General features: G+C 40.9%; 1 protein-coding gene across 2 annotated transcripts in view; it reads left to right on the forward strand.

Annotated features, from left to right (window-relative positions):
* The window catches only part of LOC117507183 (ATP-dependent RNA helicase DDX19B), a 52,502-nt gene that overhangs the window by 5,369 nt on the left and 33,229 nt on the right, over positions 1–13,904 (forward strand). The window contains exons 3-5 of one of the 2 annotated variants that reach the window (XM_034166992.1): positions 1,905–1,997; positions 2,125–2,260; positions 4,684–4,776. In XM_034166992.1, coding sequence (XP_034022883.1) covers positions 1,905–1,997; positions 2,125–2,260; positions 4,684–4,776 — 322 coding nt within the window. The remainder of the gene's footprint in view (positions 1–1,904; positions 1,998–2,124; positions 2,261–4,683; positions 4,777–13,904) is intronic. The other variant, XM_034166993.1, reaches the window with a different exon arrangement.

Below are 13,904 nucleotides of genomic sequence, written 5' to 3' on the forward strand. Positions count from 1 at the left end.
ACTGCAGTTTGTCTGGAATGGCCCCAGATTGCATTTCAGAGCTTCTAGAATTCAAACATTTTCGTGCACGTGGTGTTGGGGGGTAATTTTGGGTTTCAGCTTTTTTTGTTTTTCACCACTTTCATCCCTGAATATGTGAAATCGTGAGTCACTTTTGTGTGGATTAAAGTTACCAACTGGGACTCCTGTCTTGTTGCGAGAAAGAAACGAGAATCGTCCTCCGTTCTGTTCACACAGCTCCAAATGCTGCATGGTTCTCTGATGAGTCAGGTTAGAACGATAGAGTCCAGTCGGAATTAATAACTTCAAAGTGAAACGCCGTTTTGTTTATTTTTATTTATGTCCAGAGATCAAGGATACAGTGACCAATTTCATGTTTATTTACTTTAAGACTCAATGAAATACATAGAAAACCTGTAAAGCCTACTTTTAGTACAAAATTCACAAGAGGTATCGATAAGGGAATCAATAAGGAATCGGATCGATAAGTAGAATCGATAATGGCATCGATATTGATTAAAATCTTATCAATACCCATCCCTAGGCAACAGTGCTAACCACTAAGCCACCATACTGTCACTCTTTAGTATGGTGTATTTTTTTCAAGCATATCCATAATGAGCTGAGCTCATTTTGCGCTGAGCACCCGGTGTTGCCCAAATAAATGTCCCATATATTCCAAGTTTTTCTTTAATTAGATGCATACCTGTTATGAGGTGAGTTGAGCACGCATAAGTGTGAATAGATTTTGGTTCTCACAACTTGAGCTGAACTTAGTCATTTTTCAGACTGGCCGATGAAAGAACCACTTTTTTTTTTTGTGTGTGTGTGAACAGGATCTTCAGATAGGGTGTAAATTTTCCTTTTCGGGCGTCTTCTGTTGTTTGCGTAACAGTGAATAACAAAACAACTCTTTGGCATCCCGAAGATTCCTGATTTCGTACAATTTTGCTCGTCAAAGATTAAAAATAAACAGGTAAACCTCCTGCAGCTGCACTGCTTGTGCATCTTTGTTTTCCCCAACCACAATATACCCATCATTTGTTTACCTCCATAATGTGCTTCGTGACATCATGCCAGCTTCGAGGATAGACAGCATTTATTGATCTGGTTTTGGCAGTATGGTGCCATGCACACTGAGCAGTCAGCAGAATTACCTTTTCATAAATTTTTACTTGTATGTAGTGTTTGGTGGCAGGTTTTAGGCAATAAATTTATCTGGTGGGTCTTTGTTTGACGTTTGTCTCAGTATGGCTGTGGGTCACAAAGGCTTGGCAGTCCCTCTCCCAAGATGAGTGATGAAATTATGGTGGAAAGAAGCTTGATGTCCCAAGCCATAAGTTAGCTGCAGGCACTGTGGTTTCCTGAAGTGATGTACTGGAAATGCATTTCGCTCTGATCTTGAAATTTTCAACTTCCAACTTGCAGTGGAACACAACATATCCCTATTTCCATGAGACCTGAAATTCTCCCTGCACCTCCTGTGTATGGAAACATTTGTTGTAGCTCTGTACTTCTCATATTGTACTTGTAGAATTCATGGCTTGGAATGCGTCCTCCATACCTGTAGCCACCTTGTATTATTTAATATTATCATTTTGTGGTACTGTGGAATAGTGGTTAACAACCTTGCCAAACAGTTAGAAATTCCAGCAATTCCTGGTTCCTTTCTGTGTGGGATCTGCATGTTTGTCAGTGTTTCATTGGGATTCCTCCAGGTACTCCAGTTTCCATACATCAGAACATTCCACTCCATCAAAACATGCTCATTAGCTGTGTGACTTGATGTGAAACTCAGATAACTGAAACATATGAGGAATCTGATGTAAATACACTCAGTCTGTTTCTTGTCAGTATGCTGTGGTCAGAATATCCTGAATAAAGATATTCAATTATTATTTTAGCCACTTCTGTGATCACGACAGACTTGGGCACTGCAGCTGTGACATCAGAAGTTGGAGGAAGCAAGGCTTCAGAAGAGGATGAAAAAGGTGATGGAGTGTGTCTGTTGCATTAATGAAATCTATGCGCTTTATTTCAATGGATGAATGGTGTCGTTTGTTTTCTTTGTGACACCTGCTTCCCCTGTGACTTCCATTACTAAAATATAATTTGTTTTTCCAGAGGACAAAGCGGCCCAGTCATTGTTGAATAAACTGATTCGGAGTAATCTTGTCGACAATACTAATCAAGTGGAGGTTCTCCAGAAGGATCCGAACTCCCCACTTTACTCTGTCAAGTCATTTGAGGAGTTACACCTGTGAGTTTTTAGTCTGTCTGTCTCATGCTTTGTATGACTGTAGAGCAGTGGTTTTCAAACTGGGGGGCGCCAGAGTTCTTTGATTGCAGACCCTGCACTGGGTCTGTAATTAACCGCTTCTGCAGTGGCTGTTTTTGAATCTAGAACCAACGAAGCAGTGCTCCGACCCACTGCTTCATTGCGACCCATTGCTTCGCCACTTTAAAGAAGCGGCATGTCCACTTCTTAACCCCTCTCAAAGCCATTTAAAATGTCAGTTTTGTGCGGATTAAAGTCACTAACTGGGGCTCTTGTTGCAGGCAAGAAAAAAGAATCGGCCTCCGTTCTGTTCGCACAGCTCCAAACGCTGCTCCGCTCTCTGCCGAGTCAAGTTAGAGCCCGACCGGAATTAATAACTTCAACGCGAATCGCTGTGTTAAATCAAATTACACCTTTTCCCAAATGATTGTAACACAGACAGCAAACTACAACAGACTAAAAAGTTTTTTCCTCCCAAAATGAGACGTCCTGCGTTCTTTATGAATTACATTGATGTTGACTTGCAGCACAGCTGGTTGCAAGAGCTCAGCTCAGAGGTATGGAGTGATGTTCATGCCATTAATGTCTGAAAAGAAATGCTTTTGACAGAAACTACAGATTTTGTTTTATGTCCAGAGATCAAGGATCCAGTGACCAATTTCATATTTATATACTTTAAGGTTCAATAAAATGTTGACATAGAAAACCTGTAAAGCCTACTTTTAGTACACAGAAAATTCACAGGAGGTATTGATAAGGGAATTGAGAAGGAATCGGATCCATAAACGGAATCAATAATGGCATTGATATCGATCAAATCTTATCAATACCTACCCCTGAAGTTGAATTAATATTATTTATGTTAAAATGTGTTAGTTATGTCAAAGACATTTAATAACAGAGATGTTGAAGTGTTTCAAAAAATATGTTTAAACTATGACAAAAGGTAAAAATAGAAGAATAGTTCTTTAAATACACATTTAAAATGTTTGAAAAGGGTGTAAATTGTGTGAAAGAATAGAAAGTTGTTTAAAATGTTTACAAAGGCTGTAAAAGGTGTAAAAGCATAGGCAGTTCCTTAAAAATGCACAAATACTTTAAAAATGTGTTTTAAGATGTGTAAAAGAAACACACAAAGATGTTGAAATTGTGTGTATGTGTGTCGGGGGAGTGCAGCTATTCATTTGTACTCTAACGGGGGACCTTGAAAACCCCTGCAGTAGAATATAGGGTGTCTCAAAAAAATGTACCCAAAAGTATTTTGACAGCACAGAAAAAAGTCAGTAATATCAGACATTTTCTGCATAACCATGTGGCCGAAGTATGTAATTTTTCTCCCCAATGCAGTTTTTAGTTCAGCCTTCCATTTTTTAAAAATGTTTTAACCCTTTATCTTTTACACCACATGATCAGTGTAACCTCCTCATCTGAAGTTTCCTAAGAAACAAATCATCTGTCTCCAGTTTTCTGGAAAACCACCCATCAGATTCAAGTCTCCTTGCCACTTGCTGGGGAGTTAGTTTGCTCCGAGACTGTGGAAAGAGATGCAAGTCAGCCCTTAGGATGAGTTGAACAGAACTCAACAATTTTTGTTCTCTGAATTAGGGTCGACTGTGGCATTTTTCCTGAACTTTAATGTCTTGCAAACAAACTTTAGGGTTCCTGAAATGAGAAAAACACCATTATTTCCCAGTAAAACCCTTTCCTGGTATTCATATTTCAGAGTACTTTTGGGTACTTTTTTTTTTTTTTTTTTTTTTTTGGGACACCCTATATGTTGTGAGAAATGTGTTCAGTAGACTTCTTTCAAGGATGAAACCTCTACACAATAAATAATGTTGCTCTTCTGTACAACTAGGATATCTTTGCTAGTGATCAACAGATAAAGATTTATTTCTTTGAATTGTTACAGTGTATCAGTAAAAGGGGTGGTGACCAAACAGTTAAATGTGCTTGTTTCCAGTGTGGAAGGTTCCCTGTTCAAGGCTACCTCTGCCCTTTCTCCATGTAATGTGGTGTTGCGTCAGGAACGACATCCAGTGTAAAACCTGGACCACCTTAATTTTCCTGATGCAACTGTAAATAACATGGATAATGTGCACAGGTGTTCTTGAACCGGCAACCTTCTGCTTTGGAAGTAAACAAGAATGAAACTTTGGACTGACTTTGCACGCTGTGTGTACATGGAGTGGGACACAACCCAAATGTACTTGTGCGGTAGTGTGTGAGCTGTAGATTATCAAGATATGGCCCAAAGTGTGGTGGTGGGATTTGTTGTATCAGTTATCGAAGGGTGTGTGCGTGCAACCCCACCAAAATGTCTGTATTTGGAAAAAGTGTCGCATGGCACTTATGACTTAATTCACACGGCAAAAGGTGTGACATCTATTTTTATGTGTTCACAGAAAACCTCAACTTCTTCAGGGGGTATATGGCATGGGTTTCAATCGACCATCTAAAATTCAGGAGACTGCCTTACCCATGATGCTGGCTGAACCGTGAGTTCTTTTCTTAAGCATACATGTTTTTGAGACTCTGAATGTGGCTTAAATCCTCGTGTGTCTATTGCTTTCAAAAATCTCAACTTTTAAGTGTTAAGATTTAAATATAATTACTTACTTGATTGTAATTCTTTTTATTTAATTCTTCTGCATGCTGTCATGAAAGTGGGCATGATTCAACATTGACTTGTCAGCTTACCAGCCTAGAGCAAAGAAACAAAAAATAAATAAATCCCCTCCCCCCCTTCCAAAATCAGTTATGTCTGGTTTTAATTTGGGAATATAATCTTTTTTTTTTCCCCAATTCAGCTTATTTGTACAGCACCATTTACCAAGTACCTGTAAGGCACTTCACATGAGTAAGGGTTGGAGCTTAACCCTTTTTTTTTTTTTTCTCTTGAACATAGTGAATATTAAGTGATAAAAGAATTCCGGTGTTTGAGGGGAAAATGTGGAAATTAGCAAAATCAAGCATAGATTGAAGCAAATTGTTGTCAGAGTTGTTCCTGTTGGCCATTTTGATGTTTACTGGCCCTGGCAGCCAATCGCAAGGCTTGGGTCAAAGCAGTGCACAATGCTAACCTCCCATTAGTTGGCGTGCCATATAACTAGTGATGAAAGTTTCTGGGTTATTTTTGTTTTCCTGGCGTGCATCAGATTTAATCTGTGGTTTTATTTCATGATGTTAGTGTCTGTAAAATTGTTTGGAAACGTCTCACTTTTTAACGTCCGGATCCAAGACCAAAGAATTAATGTTGTCACAGTGGCCTTTTATTGTGGCCAGCCTAAGGCACACCTGTGTAATAATCATGCTGTGTAATCAGCATCTCGATATGCCACACCTGTGCCGTGGGATGGATTATTTCTGCGAAGAAGTGCTCACTAACACAGATTTAGACCGATTTAACAATATTTGAGAGAAATAGGTTTTTTTGTGTATATAGAAAATCTATTAGATCTTTGATTTCTCGTTTAGCTCACGAGAAATGGGAGCAAAAGTGTTGCCTTTATATTTTTGTTCATTATACGTTTATTGATGCTGTCCATTGATTGGCTGAAAAACTGAAAGCTGCAATCCTCATGCGAACAGTTTAAACTTTCAAATATTAAAACCATTCACACGGAGTAAATATAAAGTCTTAATCTTACATGTTTGTTTCCATTGGATTCATCATCACAGCCTGATGAAAACGTATCCACATAAAATGTCCTTTTTTTTTCTTTTCTTTTTTTTTTTTTTTTGGAAAACATCTGAATATACTTTAATTCTTTGTCGTGGTGAAGAAGCATAGCAATTTAAAGCAAGTCCCTCTGTGGCTTTTCTGCTCCGGGTGCGTTTTTCAGCCTGAACCAGAAGATGCCATCTCTTTGTGCCACAGGAAGACACAACTTATTTTAAAAGTTGAAAAAGTTACAGCACTTCATTCATTCACATCAGCATTTACCACAAACTTCATTTGACTCTTCAGCAGTCTGCACACAATGAGATTAAATCTCATGATCTACCATGACAAAAAAAAAAAGTTAAATTACTCTGTTTTACCTCCGTGTGGAAGAGTCGGGGCCGCATGACAGCGTATGGACACTTGATAACGTGCTTATCAATATTAAATATTCCACCTGCCAAACAAAAGTGTACTGCCGGTGGTAGAAACACAAACCAAGCCAGACTTAACTGTTCTGACACATATCATACCATGCAGTATCATCATACTGGCAGGGACCACTCAGTGAAAACGGGGCTGTTCAGCATACGCTAGCTAAATTGTTGAGGCGTGACAGGGCCCTAACTCTTTGAGCTTATGTCATGTTTCAAAATCTGTCCGGGAAGAATTTACTTCAAATTTTTCTCATGCAAACTCGAGCCTGCTAAGTCTGCATTTTATGGGTCTTCTGGACACAGGTTTCTGAAGTATTGGGATGAAAAAAATCAGAAACATAATGGCAGGTTTCACAATTTTGACAAAGGGGACACCCTCTTGTCATGACGGCATAAAGAACAAGTATAAATGCCAGTAGTTAGAGGAAAAAGACAAGAATGCATATATACGAGGTCTATTAGAGAAGTATCTGACCTTATTATTTTTTTCAAAAACCATATGGCTTTGAATCACGTATGATTGCGTCAGACAAGCTTGAACCCTCGTGCGCATGCGTGACTTTTTCCACGCCTGTCGGTTGCGTCATTCGCCTGTGAGCAGGCTTTGAGTGAGGAGTGGTCCAGCCCCCTCGGCGGATTTTCATTGTCAGGAAATGGCGGAATGATTTGGGCTTTTTTCCATCAGAATTTTTTCAGAAACTGTTAGAGACTGGCAGCTGGAAACCATTCGAAAAATTTATCTGGCTTTCGGGGAAAATTTTTACGGGCTTCACAGAGAAGAAGGACTGCTACTACAGCTTGAAGGACGGATTTAACGACACTCGGCGCGTCGCGCTCCGTGCCGCCATCGAGAGTCACAAACCACCGGATCATTTCTAAACGGATGGCTCTGTGGATCCGAGACCGTCGTGTGCACTTTCTCTGGTTATCACAAGAGCTGGACATCAGCCATTTGGAAATGGATGGATGGAATGGAAAAAAAAAAAATGGATGGATGGGAAAAAAAGCCCAAATCATTCCGCCATTTCCTGACAGTGAAAATCCGCCGAGGGGGTGGACCACTGCTCACAGGCGAATGATGCAACCGACAGGCACGGAAAAACTCACGCATGCGCACGAGGGTTCAAGCTTGTCTGACGCAATCACACGTGATTCAAATCCATATGGGTTTTGAAAAAATAATAAGGTCGGATACTTTTCTAATAGACCTCGTGTGTATATGTGTGTGTGTGTGTGTATGTATATGTGTGTGTGTGTATGTATATGTGTATTAGGGGTGTCGGAAAAAATCGATTCACATTTATTCCGATTCTGAATCGATCCAAAATGTCCAAGAATCGATTTAAAAAGCATTTTTTTTAAACATTTTCTTGCTTACTCGCTGCGTGTACTGTTTGTCAGGCAACGGCTTCTGTACTACAGCCTCCCTGCGAGGGGGGTGGTCTGGCGTGCTTCAGACACTCTTGAGCTGCAGAGTTCAGTGGCTGTAGCTTAGCATGGCGGACGAAGAGCTAATTCAAATTCAGATGTCTTTGCTGAAGGCAAATGTTTGGGCGCATTTTGGATTTTATTATTTGCTGCGTAAGAAGGAGCTTGATATGACTTATGCAGTGTGCAAAATGAAAGTCAAGTACTTCGGAAACACTTCAACTCCGAAGCCCACATGCTACGCTATGACCCGGAACTAAAAGGAGCGGAGCAGCGGTATCTGCTGACTACTGACCAGCGCTTCGCTAAACTGCCAGCCAACTCCAAACGCGCAAAGCAGATAAGTAAATTTACATCTGGAATCACTTGATTAACCTTGTAAAGCTGCATTTTCTTAAACATAAACATTTTTAAGTAATATAACTATTTCTCAGAGCTCTTTGAATCGAATCGTCACCCCAAGAATCGGAATCGAATTGAATTGTGAGTTGTTGAGCGATTCACATCCCTAATATATACGAGGTCTGTTAGAAAAGTATCCGACCTTTTTATTTTTTTCAAAAACTATATGGATTTGAATCACGTGTGATTGCATCAGCCAAGCTTGAACCTTCGTGCGCATGCGTGAGTTTTTTCACGCCTGTCGGTTGTGTCATTTGCCTGTGAGCAGTGGTCCACCCTCTCGTCGTTTTTTTATTGCAAATAAATGTCTGAACAGTTTGGAGCTTTGCTGCATCAATTTTTTTTCCAGAAACTGTGAGAGACCTCCAGGTGGACACCGTTCGGAAAATAATATGGCTTTCAGGGACGATTTTGTTGGGATTACACAGATTAAGGAGTGTTATTGCTGCTTTAAGGATGGCCCACAGCGTCTGAGAGCACGCCGCGCTCCTAGCGCTGATCGACAGGCTCAAACCCCACTGAAACAACCAGATCATTTCCAACGTGAAGGCTTTGTTGATCCGGGACGTCATCTGACTTTCACAAAAATGCAGGAGACGTGGACATCAGCTCTTTTTCGGCACATTCCAATGTTACAGGAGTTTTTTTCATGGAAAGAAAAGTGGAGGATTGCGCCACCGTGCCGCTCATGGCGCGGGACAAAACCACCTCCGTGTTGGTCTCACAGGACGGCTTTCAGGTGGCTTTCAGACGGCTTCTGGTTGCTTTTCAGTCGTGTGATTATCCGAGAAATTGAGCATGAGCTGGACATGCCCCAACATGTCCTGTGAGGCTTCATCATGGTGTTGCTTTGCGCCATGCGGTTCCATCGCGATGCGCGGAACTCCTCCGCTTTTCTTTCCATGAAAAAAACTCCTGTAACAGTGGAATGTGCCGTTCATTTCTAAACTGGACGCTGTCTTGATCCAGTATGTCATCTGACTAGCACAGGAATTGCTGAAGACGTGGACTTAAGCACTTTTTCGGCACATTGAGACAGACGTGCAGAGGAGTTCCGCGCGTCGCGGTGGAGCCGCATGGCTCAAAGCAATGCGGTGATGAAGCCTCACAGGACATGTTGGGGCATGTCCAGCTCATGTTCAATTTCTCGTATAGTCACACAACTGAAAAGCAACCAGAAGCCGTCTGAAAGCCATCTCAAAGCCGTCCTGTGAGACCAACACGGAGGTGGTTTTGTCCCGCGCCATGAGCGGCAATCCTCCGCTTTTCTTTCCATGAAAAAAAACTCCTGTAACAGTGGAATGTGCCGAAAAAGTGCTGATGTCCACGTCTCCTGCCTTTTTGTGAAAGTCAGACGACGTCCCGGATCAACAAAGCCTTCACGCTGGAAATGATCTGGTTGTTTCAGCGGGGTTTGAGCCTGTCGATCGGCGTTCGGAGCGCTCTCAGGCGCTGTGGGCCGTCCTTAAAATGGCAGTAACACTTCTTAATCTGTGTAATCCCCACAAAATCGTCCCTGAAAGCCATATTAATTTTCCGAACGGTGTCCACCTGGAGGTCTCTCACAGTTTCTGGAAACAAATTGATGTAGCAAAGCTCCAAATCGTTCAGACATTTATTCGCAATAAAAAAACGACGAGAGGGGTGGACCACTGCTCACACAAAGCCTGCTCACAGGCGAATGACGCAACCGACAGGCATGAAAAAACTCACGCATGCGCACGAAGGTTCAAGCTTGGCTCATGCAATCACATGTGATTCAAATCCATATGGTTTTTGAAAAAAAATAAAAAGGTCGGATACTTTTCTAACAGACCTCGCATGTATGTATGCATTCTTGTCAAATTCCCTTTCTTACCGTGATCACTCCAGACAGGGAGAGGAATCTCCAGGCCCCAAGGCCAACCCAAACACACCTGCACACTCAGCCAGGGGCGTGGACAGGGAACAGCTTTGGTGTGTGTGCACTCAATTCCACAATCAGTGGGATGCACAAACAGAAGGCGCCTGGATTCATGCGCATGCACACCTCGATACTTCTGAATTTTTTTGTGCTTACACCAGCCTCTGGGTTGTGGTGTACACCATGTTTCTGTAGGAAATCCATGCAAGTCTTTGTACATGACTCTCCGATATCTGGTGGGCACCAGTCCGAAGGGCACCCACCAAATACCATGCAGCACCACCACTGGATGCACTTAAGCATCCACTTTTCAAGCACCACATGGTATACCCTTCAAAGTGGCACCCACCACATTCCTGGTCACCTCCGTCAGACAAAGGGGTCTGGGCCCTTGGTCTATATGGGCATAAATGTAACAAGAATGATTGTTGCATAATATGACCTAAAGCATAGTGTTAAAGCACTTGCAGCCACAGCATAACTATATATATATATACATATACACTAAGCTACTATATATGCTCTCAGCTACTAAGAAGCTGATTTTGACTTTAAACACCGCCGAAGCTTCTGATGGAACCAACGGAGATCATAAACCCAAACAGCCAATGAGCCAGCGCTTCTTTGTGTGCTCTGCTCCCTGCTGTAGGAGAATGTCATTTACCCTGACAGGATACAGTGATGCTGCGATGAGGCAGAGGTCTTGAAATGGAAAGCAGGTTTGAATTATGGTTTTGCGTTAAAAATAAAATGATTCCGGATAGAATAACTACATTAATGTAAATGTACAAAGTGATATATAACATATCTGTTAATTTTAAAATAATGTACTAATTCTGAAGATTTGAACATTAACACACCAAAGGGATTATGGGTAAACTAAGCCTCCGCTCATACTGATTGCTTGATTCATTCATTCTATGTAAAAACCAACACAAGTGAATCAATGTAATGTGTTGGTGTTTACAAATAAATTTGCTTTTGTAAAATGTCATTTTTTTCATTTGTATTAAAAAAAAAAAAAAAAAGAAGAAATTTTCAAGATCCCGCTAGACAGAGCCTAAGCGCACGCATGATGACATCACAACTCTATCTGGTTAGGGAGACAAGGTTTCTTTCAATAACAAGAACTGTCAAACTTTCTAGTGTGTTGGAATTGTGTGGCGATAGGAATCCCCTTTTGAATGCTTGAATAATGATGTCAGTCGCACAAAGAAATCAAATAATAGTGAAAACATGTTCGGTGCGGTGTTGTAACAGATCAATCAGTTGCTCTGTGAGGCGTCATAACATCAAGCCTGGCTCACATGGCAAGATAATTAGGCAGGTATCGGACCCGATCTTCCACTTCCGACAATCTTAAGGACGCCACGACAATCGTGATGACGCTGAATATAATCTTATCCAATATTCCTGCTGTGTGTGGTTTGTAAGAGCGCTCTTATCTGCTCAGAAGGACGTGAGGAGCTAAATGTGGCATGCAGCCATTCAGAAAGCGAGGTGCATGACCTTTGAATGTTCGTGTGTGAAATCTGTTTGTGTGTGTTTTTACAGCTAAACCTGTGAGATCTATGATTTGTTTTTATCTCCATGCGTGGGGTCTCTCAGTTTTGGAAACCTACAGATAATTTTAAAATCCTGCGGTCGACAACACTGTGATATAACCAGTTGCCAGTAGATGGCAGTGTTCTATGCATTTTGACGCCGGGTATATCACACGGCCTGAATCACAATTTCGGCTTTTAGAAAAGCAATCTCGGCTTCTTGTGGTATTTTTACATAAAACAAACACAATAACAACGTCTATAAACCCATAAAATATATTCACGAGAGTTTTAGGCACAATATTCAAAGAGTTTAATGCTGTTGTTCGTGTGGAGCCTGATCAGAGTGTCTCAAATGCATTTCTCCTGTTCTGAACTTTTACCCATAATGCACTGCGCACACACACCATGTCCACACCACAACCTTCAAAATTAGTGCATTACTTTAAAACTAAAACATTTATCTGATATTTTCACTTTAAATTTCAGGCGTGACATTAATTTAAATAACTTGTCCGAAATTAGTTTGGTTAAAATTCTAACCATAAGTTAAAACTGTATGCCTCTGGATGACTTGGGTGCTATTGCCAGCGTATTAGTATGGAGTCAAAAGAAATTAGTTTTTTTTTTTTTATTCTGGAACCAGCTCTTCTCTGTTTGTAGAGGATAGAACTGCGCATCTATTACAAAAAACTACATCTGCAAAAATGTTAGCAGTCTAAAAATTATCGGACCAAAACCTATCGGAAGATAATTTGTCAGATGATGGTTTTATATATACACACACACACACACACACTAGCTCATTCACCTGTTCTGCGCACGGGTAATCGAGAAGAATTTTAGCCATGTCATTGTATATTTCATGTCACTTTATTTAAGGTGTAGAAAGTTGCATTGCGTTGTATGTATGTTGTCATTCATTTTCATAGAACAATTTGCGACATTCATGAGACTCAAGTGAATGATGATAAAAGGTGATAGCATGTCACATCACTGCAATGCTGTGGGATATGTAATGTTTTTAGTGTCTCTGCAGATGTTTCCCCAGTTCTATTACATTTCATCCGTTTAGCACTTGGGGTTTTTTGACCTAATGCCCCTCACTTCTTGGGAGGCATATCAACAGTCTGCATGCTGTACACAGCGGGTATATTTTAAGTAAAAGAATGTGGCTTAACTCGCACACTGGCCCATTCGGATTCTACTTAGTCCACCCTAGCCAGCCGCTACCACATAGTAAGTAAAGTGTGATGCTTACTACCTGACCTGAGTACCATGTCAACTGTGTAAAATAAGGGCTCCAGTGAGCATGTTGTGATTCTAATGTAAGGCTGACCATGTGTGTGTTTGCATATGTGCACTTTGAATATAAGGGCCCTAGTAATCTCCCCCTTTGCCCCAGTTACCATAGCAAGTTTGGTGTCGATTACTTTATTAATGTGGCTGTGCATAGTGAACACACGCGCACTGTCAGCTTTGTGTGTGTGTGTGTGTGTGTGTGTGTGTGTGTGTGTGTGTGTGTGTGTGTGTGTGTGTGTGTGTGTCTTCCTATGTCAGGAAAACAGACCAAGGAGGTAAAAAGATATTTATATTATAAGACAACAAATGTTGGCATAATGTACTTTTTATATTTGTTAGGTCAGGGTCTAGCCACATAAGAAATGGTTTTGCTTGAGCCCTCACCTCTATTTTTACATGAAATGAAAAAGTGAATAAATGAATTTAGTATCTTTCAATATAAGCAGTATTTGTATTTTAAATGTAAGAAAGTGTATTTCAATTGATTACTTTGAATATTATCAGTTATCAAGTTGTTCACAATGAAAATGGCTTTATACACCCTTCAGAAAACCATACACCCTGTGTTATGGAGGCAGTGAGAGCAATCGCGGTAATGCTGACTGGCGTCACGTACAATTCTTTCCGCCGTTCAATTCTTTCTGCCTCACTTAGGAAACAGCGCTTGGAACTTTAGGTGGATGGATGATGAAAGAAGCAAAACACCTTTGCAATTTACGTCAATATTTTGATGAATTTTTGATGATTTCTTCATTTACAGCAGCTTCATGAAACAAATGTACTCGAATGATTATCAGCACGACGGTGAGCTTACAGGCTAACCTCTGCTAACACTAGAAGACAGTTGCCAGTTATGGCTTCTGAAACAAGGGAGAAAAAAAAAGAAACCACAGTTCAGCTGAAGCAATAGTGGACGTACGTGACACCGGTGGGAAATACACACGTG

Source organism: Thalassophryne amazonica, chromosome 3 (genome assembly GCF_902500255.1).
Source record: "Thalassophryne amazonica chromosome 3, fThaAma1.1, whole genome shotgun sequence".
NCBI lineage: Eukaryota > Metazoa > Chordata > Actinopteri > Batrachoidiformes > Batrachoididae > Thalassophryne > Thalassophryne amazonica.